This window comes from Cygnus olor, chromosome 29, assembly GCF_009769625.2.
Source record: "Cygnus olor isolate bCygOlo1 chromosome 29, bCygOlo1.pri.v2, whole genome shotgun sequence".
Taxonomy (NCBI): domain Eukaryota; kingdom Metazoa; phylum Chordata; class Aves; order Anseriformes; family Anatidae; genus Cygnus; species Cygnus olor.
In genome coordinates, this window is record NC_049197.1 from 547756 (window position 1) to 563609 (window position 15854).

Sequence of the window (15854 nt, forward strand, 5' to 3'; positions counted from 1 at the left end):
TGTGCTCTGCTGGGCTGAGATTGGGGTTGCAGGGGCGCACGGGGGCGGGGGGGGGCCACGGCATTTGGAAACCCCCCCCCAGCTCCGAAGGGGGGGCTGGGAGCCCCCCCCCAGGCAAGGGCGGCCTCGGGGAGCGGAGCAGCGAGTGGGCATTACGCAGCGGCCCCCGGCCCTGGCGCCCCGGGGGGGTCCCTCGTCGTGCCCCCCCCCCCCCAGCACCCCGGGGGGGGTCTCTGGCTGTGGCCCCCCCCCCCCTCCTCCTGGCCCCCGGTGGGGCACGGGGGGGCCGCACGGCTCGGGGGGAGCCGGGATCTTTTAACGCACAAACACGCGGCGAGGGGGGGGGTCCGGGGGGGCCCCTCCCGGTACCGGGGGGGGGGCTGGGGCGGCCTCCCTTTACCGGGGGGGGGGGGGGGGGGGGGCCGTGGCCGGTGCGGGGGGGGGCCAGGCAGGGCCGGGGCGCTCTTGAAAGCTGCTTCCGCAACTCGTCAAAAGCTGCAAAAGGTTTTAAGGTATAAAAAAAAATAATAATAATTAAAAATTATTAAAAAAAAAATAATAAAATAAAAATAAAAACGACCAAACCCACCCGATTTGGGGGGGGGGGGAGGCGGGGAGGGGGAACCCCGTTTCTACGACACCCCCTGGCTCTTGTCTTAAATAAAGCGCGTGAGAGGCCGGCCCGGGCCCTGCTGTGACCGGGGGGGGCCCCCGGTTCTCCCCCCGAGCCCCCCCCCCCCCCCGGTTCCGCCCCCCCCTCTCGGTGACCCGGCGGGAGGGGGAAAGGTCGCCGCGCGGGCAGGGCGCGCTTCCGGTCACGTGGGCAGTGCTGGCGGAAGACGCCGCCGAGAACCGGGCGGAAGTGGGGCAGCGGGACGGGACGGGACCGAGCGGGGGCCATGGAGGTGGGGGCGGCACCGGGGTCGGACCGGGACCGGGAGCGGCGGGGCGGGGCGGGGCGGGGGGGGCTGCTGGCACCGGGGAGGGGCTGGCGGGCACCGGGGGAGGCTGGCGGGACCCGGGCGGGGGGGCGGGGGCCCGGTAACGGGAGCGGCGGTAACGGGAGCGGGGCCGCGCCCGGCCCGGCCCGGCCCGGCCCGGCCCTTGTCGGTCCTCAGGATCCCGGCCCCGGCCCGGCCGCGGGGAGCCCGGCGGAGCAGAGCCCCCCGGGGCTGGAAGGTGACGCCGCGGCTGGCCCCGGGGCCTTGTGCTGGGCTCGGGGAGGGGGTCCCGGGGGGCGGGGGGGGGAGGTCCGGGGTTCCTAGGGTTTGGGGGGGTCCCGGTGTTGGGGTGTCCTCTTGTTGGGGTGTCCCGGTGTTGGGGCGTCTCATGTGTTGGGGCGTCCTGTGTTTTGGGGAGCCTCGTGTTTTGGGGTGTCCTGGTTGGGGTGTCCCGGTGTTGGGGTTTTCTCATGTTTTGGGGTGTCCTGTGATCGGGTTTTCTCGTGTCTTGGGGTGTCCTCGTCTTGGGGTGTCCTGGTGTTGGGCTGTCCTCTTGTCGGGGTTTCTCATGTTTTGGGGTGTCCTCTTGTTGGGGTGTCCCGGTGTTGGGGTGTTCCAGTGCTGGGGTGTCTCATGTTTTGGGGTGTACTGGTGTAGGGGTTTTCTCACGTTTTGGGGTGTCTTGTTTTAGGGGTGTCTCACGTTTTGGGCTGTCCTGTTATTGGGTTTTCTCACGTGTTGGGGTGTCCCGGCGTTGTGGTGGCCTGGTGTTGGGGTTTCTCGTGTTTTGGGGTGTCCTTCTGTTGGGGCGTCCTATGTTTTGGGGTGCCTTGTGTTTTGGGGCGTCTCGTGCTTCGGGGCGCCTTGCGTTTCGGGGCGTCTCCTTGCTGCCGGCACGCGCCTCACGCCGCCGGTCCCCAGGGGAGCCTCGCCGCGGCGCCTACACCGCCTTCATGAAGTCCCACCGCTGCTACGACCTCATCCCCACCAGCTCCAAGCTCGTCGTCTTCGACACTTCCCTGCAGGTGAGCCGTGGGGGGAGGTTTGGGGTCGGCCGATGGGTTTGGGGTTCTTTCTCTGTCCCCCGTTAAGGTTTTACGAGCCGGAGCAGGGGGACTGGGCTGCCTGAGGGTGCCCCGTCCCCCCCCGTGACGCTCCCACGGCAGGTGAAGAAGGCTTTCTTCGCGCTGGTCACCAACGGCGTGCGGGCTGCCCCGCTGTGGGACAGCAAGAAGCAGAGTTTTGTGGGTGAGCGAGCGGGACGGGGGCCTCACGGGGCAGCGGGGGGGTGGGTGGGGGCCAGCGGGGCCCCGCTCACCCTGCCTGCCCCCCAGGCATGCTGACCATCACCGACTTCATCAACATCCTGCACCGCTACTACAAGTCGCCCATGGTAGGGACGACGCGGGGCTCCGTCCCCGCAGCTCCCCGGGGACCCGGGGTCGGGCTCCTGCCAGCCCCACGCGTGCCCGCGGGGTCGGGGTTAACCCTGGGTTTTCTGCCGGGGCCCAGGTGCAGATTTACGAGCTGGAGGAGCACAAGATAGAGACGTGGAGAGGTGAGGGGGGCTGCCCCCGGCTGCCTTCCCCACCCCCGGACCTGCCTGGGGCACCCCAAACCCCGTGGCTCTGCGTCCCAGGGCGCCGCTGGCCCCCTCAGCACCTCCTCTCCCCCCAGAAGTCTACCTGCAGGACTCCTTCAAGCCGCTGGTCTGCATCTCCCCCAACGCCAGGTACCCCCCTGCGGCGGGGAGGGGGCTCAGCTCGCGGCGGCCCCGGGCGCGAAGCCACTTCCCCGTCCTCCTCCTGCCCCCGCAGCCTCTTCGACGCCGTCTCCTCCCTGATCCGCAACAAGATCCACCGCCTGCCCGTCATCGACCCCGACTCGGGGAACACGCTCTACATCCTCACCCACAAGCGCATCCTCAAGTTCCTCAAACTCTTCGTAAGTCCCAGCCTCGCCCCGCACGGTGGCGGCGGCGGCGGCGTAGAGCCGGGCGCCGGCTGCGCCGGGTACCGCAGGCTCCGGGAGGCCGAGGTGGGTGCAGCTCCGGTGCCCTGCGGCAGGTACCAGAGGTACCAGAGGTACTCCCTGGGCTGCCACGGGCACCCCGCCGCCCCTGCTAGCGCCAACGCTGCGACATGTCCGCCCGGGGGCCGCGCTCCGCACCCAGCGCTCTCTGCTTTCGCTCCTAGGACCGCAACCCAGGCCCCCCCGCGAGCCGGGGCAGCCGGAGCCGGCAGCACCGCGGGGCCTGGGGCGCGCCGGGCCGAGCCAGCGTCAGCACTGTCCCCCCTCCCCGTCCCCCCTGCAGATAGCGGAGGTCCCCAAGCCCGAGTTCATGGCCAAGACGCTGGAGGAGCTGCGGATCGGCACCTACGACAACATCGCCGTGGTGCGGACCAGCACCCCCATCTACGTGGCGCTGGGCATCTTCGTTCAGCACCGCGTGTCCGCCCTGCCGGTCGTCGATGATTCGGGTGAGGACGGGGCACGGCACGCGCCGGCTGTCCCGAAACGTCGCCTTGGGGTCTGCACCGGCCCACGGGGCCAGCCCCGAGCGCGCCTCTCACGGCCTCCTTCTCTGCCTCCTAGGGCGGGTGGTGGACATCTACTCCAAGTTCGACGTTATCGTGAGTACTGGGGGGGGGGGAAGAAAAGCTGGGGAGAGGCTGGGCTTGAGGTGGGGGGGGGGCCGTGCGGGGCCCGGCTGCATCCCCAGCTCCTCTCCCTGCCCCAGAACCTGGCGGCCGAGAAGACGTACAACAACCTGGACGTGACGGTGACGCGGGCGCTGCAGCACCGCTCCCACTACTTCGAGGGCGTCCTCAAGTGTTACAAGCACGAGACGCTGGAAACCATCATCAACCGCTTGGTGGAGGCCGAGGTAACCCCTTCCCCCCCCCCCCTCCTCCCCCCCCCAGGCACTAGCTTGGGGCAGGTGGGGCCCGGGGGTCCCCGCGCCAACCTCAGCCCCTCCGTGTCCCCCCCAGGTGCACCGGCTGGTGGTGGTGGACGAGAGCGACGTGGTCAAGGGCATCATCTCTCTCTCAGACATCCTGCAAGCCCTGGTTCTCCCAGAGGGCTCCAAGCCCTGACGTGGTGGCGGGGGGGGGGACTCAGCCTGTCTCGGTGCCCCTGCCCTCCTCTCCTGCCCCCCCCCAGGCTTTTGGGGAAGGCTGGGGGGGTCCCCACTCACCAGCAGCATCCGGCAATAACAACCAACATGGGGCTCCCCGGGCAGGGAGAGCCCCTGGCTCCCCCCCGGAGCCTCGCCGTGCGCCCTGAGCCCACGTTGGCCGTGCCGGGGGGGCGGTGCTCGGTCAGCCCCCAGCCCCCCCGGGGGTGCTCCCCACGGGGCACCGAGCCCGGCTGGGAAAGGGCTGCGTGGAGCCAGGCCGGGATCAGCTGCCTGCGGGCTGGGGCTGTTCCGCGAGCGGCTCCCGGACCCTCGTCACCCCCCCGCGGGGATTTGTCCCGTTCTGTTTTAATTGTTCTGTTTTAATTGTCCCCACTCGGCTCCGTCCGGCCCAGGGCTGTCCCCGGGCCCCTCACTGCTGCGTCTTCACCTGCCACAGCCTCGTGTGCGGGGGGAACCCGCAAATAAACACCGACCTGGCACCAACCCGGCCTTGCTGCGGGCTCTGCGGGGTCACCGGGGGGGGGGGTGCCCCGGGGAAGGGGGTTCAGCCCCTCCCTGGGCTCGGGGGAATCTGCTGAGCTCACCCAGACCCTAAATCCCTGTTTGTTCCGCCCGTGGCTTTTCTAAAAGGCCGGGATCGGGGACGGGACGGGGACCGGGCAGGCTGCGGTGACCCTCCCGGCGCTGAGCAAGGGGGGAGCCGGGACTGAGGAAAGGCAGCGGAGTCCTGCAGGGGGCTGGGACCCCCGGCGGACCCCGCAAGGCGTGGGGGGGGGTCACCGGCCACCCCAACGCCAGGGTCTGCCGTCGGTGCTGCCCGGGGGAGGTGCGAGGCTTGGCCATGCTGAGCGCGGCACATTCCCGGCCGGGGGGGAGGCCGAGCGCAGCCCCTGCCGCCGCCAGCTCCGGGGTCCGGCGCGGGGTCCGGCGCAGCGCTACGAGGTGAGGGCCGCGGCGGGGGCCGGGGGGGGGGCCAGGGGAGCCGAGTGCCGTACCGGGGGCTGGTGCCGGTGCCGGTGCCGTTGCCATGCCGCCGCCGGAGGGTTGCTAAGCTCCGCTCCGAGCCCGCGTGGGCTGCAGCGCTCGGTGCCAAACCCGGCAATCGCCTCGCGTTGTCGCAGGGGGGGAAGGGATCCCGGGGGGGGGTGGGTGGGGGACACGTTTGGCACCCCCCTGGGACAGCCGGCGACACCGGGGCCCCCGCAGCGTGGCGGGGCCGTGCCCCTCATCCCCCCGGCCTGGCGGTGCCACCGGGTGGCTCGGGGGTCCCGGGGGGTGCACGTGCGGCGGTGGCTGCGCCTGTGCGGGCAGGCGCGTGGCTCCGCCGAGGCTCCACCGAACCGGCAGCGCCGGGCCCCCCCTGGCCCCCCAGCACCGGCAGCCTCCGGTACCCCGGGCCATGCTGGGCGGCCCGGAACGGGGCGCGGGGCGCCTGCGGATCTGCGAGCGGACCAAGCTGCTGCTGGTGGAGATCAACACGGTCTCGTGTTGCAGCCCGGCCGCCGGCATGGCCGCGGGGTGCCGGCCCGCGTCCCCCTGGACCTACCGGAGCTTCGCCGGGGAGTACGCGTGAGTAGGGCCGGCGGGGTTTGGGGGGTGGGCTCCGTCCCGTGCCCCCAGCCCCTGTGCGGGGCGCCCTTCACGCCCCTCTCTGTCTTGCAGGTACCTGGAGAAGCGCTTGGTGGCGGAGCTGGCCCCCCCTTGGCCCCCCGTGCCCCGCGGTTGCCCCGCCGCCACCCCCTGCCCGCCACAGGACTTCACCTACCGGCCCCCCCCAGGCCACGAGACCCGGCCTCGGGCCCCCCCAGCCCGCTGTACCCCCGAGGGGTCAGGGTGCAGCTCCCCCCGGGGCCGGCACCCACCGGCCCCCCCCCCGCAACCCGGTGCCGGGGGGCAAGCTGGGCCCCCCCAGCTACGAGACCCACATGCGGCGGATGCAGGCGGCCCATGTGCGCCGGGGGGGGCCGCCCCCCTACATCTCGCCCCCGGCCTACGACGCACCCCACCGCACCCTTCAGCCCCGGCCACACAGCAGCCCCTGGGGGCCGCGCAGCCCCCCCCCGGCACCAAGGGGCCGTGGGGCTGCGCTGGGGGGCTGGAGCCACACGCTGCCCCGGGCAGCCACCGAGGTCGGGTCCCGGCGGCCCCGTGGGCTGCAGACCCCCCCTGGAGGAGTGGGACCCCCCCGGCACAGCCAGACGTTGCCCCGTGCGGCAGCTAGCCGGGAGCGGGTCCCGGGGCGCAGCGGAGGACGGCGGGGGCCGGGGGGGCACGTCCTCATCGATGCCACCCGCGTGGTGGTCCGGGCCCAGTACGTGCCCCCCCCGCAGCGGCAGCAGGTCCGGTACTCCGGGGGGAGCCCTGGGCCCGCCGCCCCCCCGGGCAGTCCCCCTGCTCCCCCCAAGACCCACACCCCTCCAGCAGCACCCTCGCCCCCCCGCCAGCCGCCGTGCAGCCCCCGGGGCCCCAAGCAGAGCCCGGGGCCAGGCGGGGGGCCTCGGGGGCGCCCCACCCCGCGGCGGCCGGCGCTGTACGCCCAGGCGCTGCGGGAGGCCGTGTCCCGCATCCGGCGGCACACGGCGCCCGACTCCGACTCGGAGGCCGAGGGGGGGTCCGGGGGGAGCCGGCGGTGGCCGTGCCGCGACGCCCTCGCCTACAGCAGCAGCAGCAGCAGCCTGGAGAGCACCGGAGCCCCCCCGGGAGCTGCCAGCCCCACCCGGGCCTGAGGGGTGGGGCCTGAAAGGGCGTGGTTCACTGGGGGCGGAGCTTGGGAGGGTGTGTCGGGGTGGGGGCGTGGTCTGGAGGGGTGTGGTCCCTCTGGGGGCGGGGCTTGGGCACGGTTCTGGAGGGCTGGGGGTGGCGCTGACCCCAATAAAGGCTGTGGGATCCCGCCGCTGTGCCTCCGCCCCTTGCGTGCATGGGGATCGGGGGGGGGCTCGGTCCCAAAGTGGGGGGATCTAGCCCCCAAAACGGTCCCAAACTGGGGGGGGACACACACCTGGCCCCAAACGTGCCCTCCTCAGGTGTCCCCCCCACCCTTCCCTGCACACGCGGCTCTGTGTCCCCTTCCCTAGCGAGGACCTGGGATCCCCCCCGTGGCCCCCCAGCACCGGGGGACCCCCCGCAGCCTCTCGAAGCGTCACGGCCCCCCCGGCCCCCTCCTCCCCGGGTCCCCCGTAATGAGTAGGTGCCTGTGCCGGGGCGGCCCTCGGGCTGGCCCGTGGCCGCGGGACTGACGTCAGGGCCGGGGGGGGACCCCGGGTGAGTCACCGGGGGGGGGACCGTTCCCCCCCCAGGACGGCCGCCACCTCTTAGTCACGCTGCGGGGGGGGGGAGGATCCCCGTGGCCAGAGGAAACCGCACAAATAACGTGTCCAATTTGCACGTTATTTAAAAACCGGCTCCTCCTCCGCCCCCCTGCGCGACCCTGTCATTATCCTGGTGACACCGGCCCGGAGGTCACGGCGCGGGGCAGCCGCCACTGCGGGGGACCCAGGCGCCCGGGGGGGTCGGGGGGGGGCGCTGCTCACGGGGCTGTCCCAGGCCACGTCACCCCCGCACTGGCACAGGGCCCCGAGGTGGCCAGCATGGCTGGGGGGGGGGGGGTCCCGCACACGTCCCAGCACGGCTCGGCATGGCTCAGGATGGCACGATTTGGCTTAACAAAGCTTGGCGACAGCCTGGCGTCGCTTGGCACAACCAGGCACGGCTGGCACGGCTTGGCACGGCTGGCACAGCTCAGCAGCCTGGCACAGCCTGGCACAGCTCGGCGCAGCCTGGCACAGCCTGGCACATCTTGGCACGGCTTGGCACAGCCTGGCACAGCTCGGCGCAGCCTGGCACAGCCTGGCACAGCCTGGCGCAGCCTGGCACAGCTAAACACAGCCTGGCATAGCTCGGCACAGCCTGGCACAGCTCGGCACAGCCTGTACAGCCCGGCCAGGCCTGGTACCCCTTGGCACGGCCCATCTCGGCTGTGCCCGCGACCCCCCCCGTGTCCCACGGCCCTTCCCGTGCACGCCACTGCCCGGACCCTTCCCGCCCCCCCCCCGAGGAAAGGAGCCGCTGCTTCGGGCCCCCCCCAGGCCCCGCGCGCCGTCCCCCCGCCGCCGGCAGATGTCGCATCGCAGCCAGTGACAGGCGGGACCAGGGGGGGACAAATGGGGGGGCACCGGGGGTCCCGGCCCAAGTGCAGGGGATGATGCGAGGGGACCGGCGGGACCCTGCCCTTGGCATCGCCGTGGCGGTGCCACCCCAGCCAGGACCCCCGGGGACAGACGTGACCACGCATGAGTGACCCCCAGGGAGCCGTGTCCCACGCGTGCGCTGGTCCCAGCGATGTCCCCAGGCAGCTGTGACCCCCCCCCGGGTGGTGCTGGCCCTGCCATGACCCACGCGTGACTGCCGTGTGCCTGCGGTGCCGGTCATGCTGGGGCGCACGTGGCCACGCGGTGGCTGTGCCACGACACACACGTGCTGGCTGTGGCCCTGCAGAGCGGTGGCCTGCGCGTGTGCGCGGTGCTGGCCGTGCCGTTGGCCACGTGTGGTGTTGGCTGTGCCCCAGACAGATGTGCCCACATGGGCCCACGGTGCCAGCCGTGTCCCTGGCATGCAGCGGCCGTAAGGTCCCAGCAGTGACCCCAATGTGTGGTGGCCACGGTGCCAGCCCTGTCCCTAGTGCATGGTGGCCACGGTGCCAGCCCTGTCCCCAGTATGTGGTGGCCGTGGTGCCAGCCCTGTCCTCCCCAGTGCACAGTGGCCACGGTGCCAGCCCTGTCCCTGGTGCACGGTGGCCACGGTGCCAGCCCTGTCCCCGGTGTGCGGTGGCCACGGTGCCGGCTCTCCCAGGCCGTGCGGAGGAGCTGGCGGGAGGGGGGGGGTGCGGTGAATGCGGCATTGTTGCGCGGGGTTGGAGTCACAGATAATTACCTCAATTAGTTACAATGGAAGAGTAATAAATACAGGCTTAGCGGCTCCTACCCCACTGCGGCTTCTCAGATTAATCCAGCCCGGGCGAGCGGAGCTGAAAGGAGTGATGGACAATTCATTAAACTCGCCGAATGCCGCACAAGGCACCCGTGAAGGCCGGCGTTAGCCCCCGGCGGCTCCGGCTTTGTCCCTAATTGTTCGTCTCGGGCATTGGTCACCTATCGGGGAGTGGGTGACGGCGACGGTCCCCCCGGGGCTGGCATGCCCGGGGATTAGAGGCCAGCCCTGCCACGGTTGCTGGGCGCGCTGGCCCCGCGCCGGAGGAATGCAGCGGATGGGGGGGGGGGGGGCGGCCGGACAAGCCGGGTGCTGGCGGGGCGCGGGCGCGAGCACCCGGGGCGAGGGGGAGCCGGGACGGGGCTGCGGGGCTGCCACAGGCTCATGGGATGGGGACGGGGATGTTCCCGCAGCGGGCAGTGCCACCGGGCAGTGAGCTGTCCCTCTGTCCTGAACCTCTGGGCATGGCTCTGTCCCTCTGTCCTGCATCTCTTGGGGCTGTCCTTGTCCTGTCCTGCACCTCTGGCCACTGTCCTCTGTCCCGTAACTCTGGGCACAGCCCTGTCCCTCTGTCCTACATCTGTTGGGACTGTCCCCGTCCTTCTGTGTCCTGCGCATCTGACCACTGTCCTCTCCCTCCGTCCTTCACCTTCCGGCACAGCCCCATCCCTCTGTCCTGCACCTCTCGGTTCCGTCCCTGTCCCTCTGTCCTGCACCTCTGGGCACACCCTTACGCCTGCTTCACCCCGTCCCCGCGGGCCCCTGCCAGCGGCAGGCCCGGCTTGCGGCTGCCACCCAGATGTTGCCCGGCTTCCCAGATGTGACGGGCAGCCCGAGGCGGGGCCGCCCTTTCCCCGCGCCGGCCCCGGCGCTGCGACGGGAGCTATTTCCAGCACCCGGGTGTATTTGTTCAAGCCGGGGAGGTCTGCGCCCTGCAGCCGGGCGCCCGCCCCGCGCCCGGGGTGCCCCTGCCTGCCTGGGGGTCGCGGCTGCCCAAGGTGCCCGGCGGTCACCGGCGCGCAGGAAAAGCTGAGTAACAGAGGTGACTTATAAGAATGTCATTATCTATATTCCTGACTCGCTACCACAGGAAAACAGGCTATTTTCATGCCCTGTGCGTGTGCAGAATTTAGCAGGCAGATAACTCCCGGCAGGCGGGAGATGCTCGGAGGGTTATTTCGGGCTGTGTTCCTTTCCAGTCCTTTTTTTCTCGCATTTCTTTATTTTATTTTACCACGCCAGGCAGTGTTTTTACCTTGGCACGGACAGTGGGGCCCCTGGGGTTTTTTCCCCCCCGCCTCCCTTCGGTCTAAACATCAACTTTTCCACTATCGGCCCTGGGGGATATTTCTGGCCGCGGCGTCAGCCCACAGCCTTTGATGCGCACTCCCCGGGGCCCCGCGAGGTTCCCGGCTTCAGCCCCCGGGCAGCCGGGGCTGCGGGAACCCTCCCGGGGGCTGGCACTGGCAGGGCCGGGGGTCCCCAAGCAGGGCCAGGTCCCAGCCCCCCTCCCCAGGGGCTGGATTTTGCCGGGGCCCTGCGGTTTCCCCGATGCCGGAATTAATTGGGGACAGGGTTTGCAGCCCAGCACTTCGCCCTGCCCTGTTGGGTAGCGCGGGGTTACGGTCCCAACGGGTACGGGGTCCTGTGTGGTTGGGAGGTGCCCAAGCCAAGGGGAGACGTGTCCCGGGGGGATACCCGTCCTGGGGGGGCACCTGTCCCAGTGGGAAACCCGTCCTGGGGCGTGCTCTTCCTGGTGGACACTCATCCTGAGGGTATGCCCACCCCCATGGGATGCTTATCCCTGGGGAAAACTGATCCCAAGGGGATTTTCCCCCCGGTCAGATGCCTGTTCTGGGGGGGGGAAGCCTGTCCCAGGGGGATGCCCACCCCACTGGACCCCATCCCAGAGGGACGCACACCCCACAGGATGTCTGTCCCAGCAGGGTACCCATGCCCCTCGGTACCTGCCAGCCACGGAGCTGCGCCCCACCTTTGCCACCTCTTTTCCCACTCCAGCTGCAGCCAAGCCCCACGCAGGGCTGTGGGACTGCGTGTGGGGCCGGTGGCCGGTGCCGGCCCCCACGGTCCCAGCCCCAGTAACCTCCGTGCCCTCCCCGGCCCCCCTCCTCCCCCGGAGCCGAGGGGAGCCGTCAGCCCTGGCCAGGAGCGGTGATGGACGATGCTCATTCCCTGTCTGCCGTCTTGTACCTCCCGTGGCCGCTCCCGCCGCCCGGCCCCGGCGGCACCAGCCCCGGCGGCCCGGCAAATTCCAGCGCCGGGGATGCTGCAGCCCAGGTGCCATGGTGATGGGCGCCACGGCCGTGGGGATGGGCGCCACGGCCACGGCAGGGACAGCCGGGATGGAGACGGGGCACGGTGGGAGAAAGAAAAGGGGAGGGTGTCCCTCCCTCTCCAACACTCAGGGAGGGCAGAAGGAAGGGGAACGTGGGACAGACGGACGGACAGGCAGAGGGGCCGGTGGACAGGGTGGTGGAGGATGGGGGGGGGGGGGGGGTGTGAGTGGATGGGGTAGAAGAGGGCAGCAGGGCCAGGCTGGCCAGCGGGGTGGTTTGGGGGACATTGCTCCTCAAACAGCTGCTCCCCTCCCACCCTGGATCCCCTGAAAGAAAATGGGGCAGGACTGATAAAAATATATCCTTTATTCTTCTCTAGAGGCTATCAGTGACACCTGTAACAAAGCATTATTATTATTATTATTAATTATTATTATCTGTAATTATAAAAAACAGGGCCTGGGGCCAGCGAAGCACAGGGCGAGTGGGGAGCCCCGACATCAAACCGTCCACAATAAATATTTTATTTACAGCGAGAAGGAAACCCCGCGGAGCCAGCAGGGGCCGGGGGCAGCCGTGACCACGCACGGCGCTGAACACCCAGGTTGGCTGCGGCCGCTCTGCTCTGGGGGGGAGGGGGGGGGGGGGGGGTGTCCCGGGGCGCAGCCACACGCCCGCCCGTGGGCGCCTTCCATCCAAGCGGGCACCCGTCATGGGGGGCGGCGCAGACCCCCTCCGGGGCGGCGCGGGGGCTCACAGGCACTCGTGCAGCACCTGGGTGTTGGTGCAGTTCAGGCAGCTGACGTGGCAGCACCAGTGGAAGGTGCAGTTGCAGCGCTCGGTGACGCGCTGGGTCCGCGTGCGGTACCCGCGCCCGCAGCACAGCAGCTCGCACCCGTCCAGCCCCGGCGAGGAGCTGTTGCAGAAGCGCCCGGCCGTGCCCGCCGTCCCCATCTTGCCGCTGTAGGTGCAGAAGTTGGGCGACTTCTCGAAGTAGACGAGGTCATGGGGCGAGGGCGGCTTGTGCGCCGGGTTCTCGGGCTCCAGGTGGTGCAGCTCCACCCGCGAGGCCCGGTTGCTGCCCTTGTTGCCGTAGATGACCCGCGAGGCGCCGTCGAAGCGGTCCTTGAGGACGTCGCCCACGGCGCGGAAGGTGGGCAGCCGCATCCAGCACGTGCGCACGGTGCACGAGCCCGACATGCCGTGGCACTTGCACTCCTGGCGCATCTCGGAGAAGACTGTCTGCAGGGAGGGGGGGGCACAGGGTGCCGTGAGCAGCCTGCGCCCCCCCAACCCTGGGACCACCGTGCTCCCACAGCCGCAGGGACCCCGCAGCATCTGTCCCCGCAGTATCAGGCGATGTCCCAAAACCAGCTGGGAAACACCTCTCCGGTGGTTTCCAAGCTATGCAGGGGGATGAGCTGGGGGGGTCTCCACAGCCATGCCCAGCCCCAACTCCTCCCAAGACTGCCCGAGTCCCCCGGTGCCCTCACCATGCGCCCGGCCTCGTTGTTGTGCAGGTTCATGAGGAAGCGCAGGTCGCGGCCCTTCTCGCTGGAGTCCACAAACTCCCTCCCGAAGAGCCGCCCGAAGTCAATGTTGTCACTGCAGCCACCCCAGTGCCAGTCGGGCCCCCCGGGGCCACGGCGCCGGTAATCGCAGGTGCACGACTCGATGGAGCCCTCCGAGCAGGAGCGGGCCACCGAGTGCGTCACGCCGGCGCTGGTGATGGCGAAGATGAACGCCGTCTCCCGGCAGCCTGCGGAGGGGAGCGGGACCTCAGGGGCTGTGGGGACCCCATGCGCCCCCCAGCCCCAGCAGTGCCCTGCTGGGGGCAGGCGGGTGGGAGACGGTCGAACCCACAGGGAACCTGTTGGGTGCTCCCACGCAGGGAGACGCAGGGAGCCCCCCCGCCGCCCCGCAGGCTCACCCCGGTTGACGATTTTGCCGAAGATGTTGGGGCCCTGGGAGGTGGGGCAGTTCCAGCGGCGGTTGCGGAACTGCCACTTGCACTCCTTGATGGCGGTCTGGAGGCCGGAGCTGACGCTGTGCAGGATGCCGGGGTTCTGGCGGATCAGCTTGCGCTGCTTGCGGCTCAGCAGCTGCAGGCTGGGGTCCAGCACCAGCTGCACGTTCTTGGAGTCCGTCAGCAGGTTGGTGGAGGAGGCCACGTTGATGATGCCCCTGCGGCACACGCGGGGCTCACGGCGGGGCTCCCGGCACCCCGCTCCCCGCCGCCACCGGGGCACCTCCTCCGAGGGCAGCCCCCGCCGCTCCCTGCCCCACACCGGGGGCTCGGTGCCGCCGCTCCCACCCGCCGGGGCAGCGCGGGGGTCGCGGCTCTGACCCCCCGACGGAGCCGGGCGCTGCCCCCCAGCCGGGCGCACCTGCGCTCCCGCAGCCCTGGGGCGTGCGAGCCGGGACAGCGGCGGGGCCGCCCGGTGCCGGTGCCGGTGCCGGTGCCAGCCCCGCTCCCTTCCCGGTCCCGGTGCGGGCACTCACCACCATCGCCCGCTGTTGTTCACCGCCAGCGTGTTGGAGAGGGAGGAAAACGCCAGCGCCCAGAGCGTGCGGAGGGCCAGCAGCAGCGCGGCGGCTCGCATGGCTCCGGCGGCCGCGGGAGGCCCCGGCAGAGTGCGCGGGCGAGCGGCCGCCGGGGTATTTATGGTGCCGCGGAGCCCCCGGCCCGGCCGCTACATCCACGCGTGTTTCCGGACGCGCGGGGCGCGGGCAGGGCGGGCGGCTCCGCCGAGGGCGGCCGCGGGGGGCCGCGGGCAGCGCCGACCGGGCGGCACCGGCACCGGCACCGGCACCGGGGCCGGTGCCCGGGGCCCGGGGCGCGCGGCGTCGGGCGGCCCGTGCGCGGTGCCCGGTGCCCGGTGCCGGTGCTCGGCGGCTCCCCGGGGAGGCGGCGCGGCGCGGCTCGGCTCGGCTCGGCGGGTGCGCAGCGCTCAGCACCCGGGAGCATCTTCCAGCCCCTTCCCTCTTATAGGGGCGGCGCGCAGGGTCCCCATGGGCCGGTCCCGCGTCCTCGCCCTAACAATGGGGAGCGGCGGAGCCGCGGCACCTCTTATGGGGCGGCCGGAGCGGTGGCGCCGGGCCTGTCCGTCACGGCCCGGATTAGCCCGGCGGGTGGCTGCGTCCCGGCCCGCCGCCGCCCGGCCCCGTGCCGACAGCGCGGCCGGGCCCCCCCGGCTGCCCCTGAACGCCCCCCGCCCGGCTCCGCGCTCCCGCTGCACCGGCACCGGCGGGGGGAACGCGGAACGGCGTCCCGGGCCGGCCCGGGGCAGCTCCGAGCGCAAGGGGGGAGCAGAGTCCCGGGACAACCCGGGACAGCTCCCGGCGCACGGAGGGAGCGGGGTCCCGGCTTAGCCCGGGATTTCCTGGGCCAGCCCCGGGCACACGGGGGAGTGGAGTGCCGGGAATTCCCGGGACAGCTCCGAACGCCCGAGGAGAGCGGAGACCCGGGACAGCCCCGGACAGCCCCGGACAGCCCGGGACGGCCGGGGGCACGTGGGGACAGCAGAGACCCTGGGCAGCTCGGGTCAGCCCGGGGCACACAGGGAGAGCAGAGACCCGGGACAGCTCGGGACAGCCCGAGGACGCCGGCCCGGGACCCCCGATATTTTTGAGGTGGGGGACGCGGGGCCGGGACCGCGCCGGGGCCGCTCCGGTGTCCGTGGAGCCCTCTCCCGGTCCGTACCCGGAGCTGTCCCGGACACCGACCCCGTCCCCCGGGAACACGGCCGCGGGCACCCAGGGTGTCTGCACCCCCCGTGGGGGCGGCCCGGCCCCGGACGTCGGGGGCCAGAGGAAGGAGCAGGGGACGGAGGGACACGGGGCGAGGGGATGCTGGGGGGGGGGGGCGCGGGGGGCGGCGTGCCGTGCCCGTGGGCGCCCGGGCGGTGCCGCTCCGTGGCTCTGGCAGGGCCAAGGCGCTGTCCCCGCTGTCCCCCACCCGGGGGTGGTGGCGAATCCCCCCGGGGCCGGAGCGGGGGGCTGCGCTGAGCCGCTCTGGGAGCCCCTTTTGTGGAAGGGGGGTGCGGGGGGGGGGGGGGGGCGGTTAATCCCCCCGGCCGCGGTTTCCCCGGACCAGTCATGCGGAGGGCTGGATTAGCCCCGCTCGGCCCGTCACGGCCCGCACCCCTCTGACACTTCCAATTAAAGCCCGGACAAAGCCTGGGGCCGCGGGCGGGGATCCCCCCGACCCCCCCCCCGAACCCCCCCCCCCCCCATTGCACCCCAGCCGGGGGTGCCGGCCCCCTCCCTCCCTCCTCGTCTCCATCCCCCTCCCCGGGCCCGGAGGGGCTGCCCCGGCGCTGCGGGAGCTCCCGGTACCCGCTCCCACCGCCGCCCCCTGCCCCCTATCTCCGGTCCCCCTCCGGGTACCGAGGACCCCCCCGCAGCGCAAACGCCCCCCCCCCCCTCCCCCCGCTGCCTCGTCCCGCCGGCTCCCCCGGTGCAGGTGCCCCCGGTCGGGCGGCGGCC

At 71.8% G+C, this 15854-nt stretch overlaps 2 protein-coding genes across 4 annotated transcripts; one reads left to right on the forward strand and one right to left on the reverse strand.

Moving 5' to 3' along the window:
- The first annotated feature begins 828 nt into the window (after window positions 1-828).
- Window positions 829-4566, forward strand: PRKAG1 (protein kinase AMP-activated non-catalytic subunit gamma 1). 3 transcript variants are annotated; one of them, XM_040539778.1, is made up of 12 exons: window positions 859-905; window positions 1119-1179; window positions 1863-1966; window positions 2108-2189; window positions 2276-2334; window positions 2454-2499; window positions 2619-2673; window positions 2759-2885; window positions 3256-3421; window positions 3537-3574; window positions 3682-3828; window positions 3935-4566. In XM_040539778.1, exons 1-12 carry the CDS (start codon window positions 900-902, stop codon window positions 4037-4039), a joined length of 996 nt encoding a protein of 331 aa, XP_040395712.1. In that variant the 5' UTR covers window positions 859-899; the 3' UTR covers window positions 4040-4566. The 3 variants fall into 3 exon arrangements, with proteins under 3 accessions (XP_040395711.1, XP_040395713.1, XP_040395712.1); XM_040539779.1 differs by lacking the exon at window positions 1119-1179 and having other exon boundaries at window positions 835-905; XM_040539777.1 differs by lacking the exon at window positions 1119-1179 and having other exon boundaries at window positions 829-905; window positions 2454-2885.
- A 7447-nt stretch (window positions 4567-12013) lies between these two features.
- On the reverse strand, window positions 12014-14062 carry WNT1 (Wnt family member 1). Its single transcript, XM_040539776.1, has 4 exons — window positions 13869-14062; window positions 13297-13550; window positions 12860-13125; window positions 12014-12608 (listed from the first exon to the last, which is right to left on the reverse strand). The coding sequence occupies exons 1-4, from the start codon at window positions 13967-13969 to the stop codon at window positions 12120-12122; spliced, it is 1110 nt and encodes a 369-aa protein (XP_040395710.1). The 5' UTR covers window positions 13970-14062; the 3' UTR covers window positions 12014-12119.
- Between the last annotated feature and the right edge of the window lie 1792 nt (window positions 14063-15854).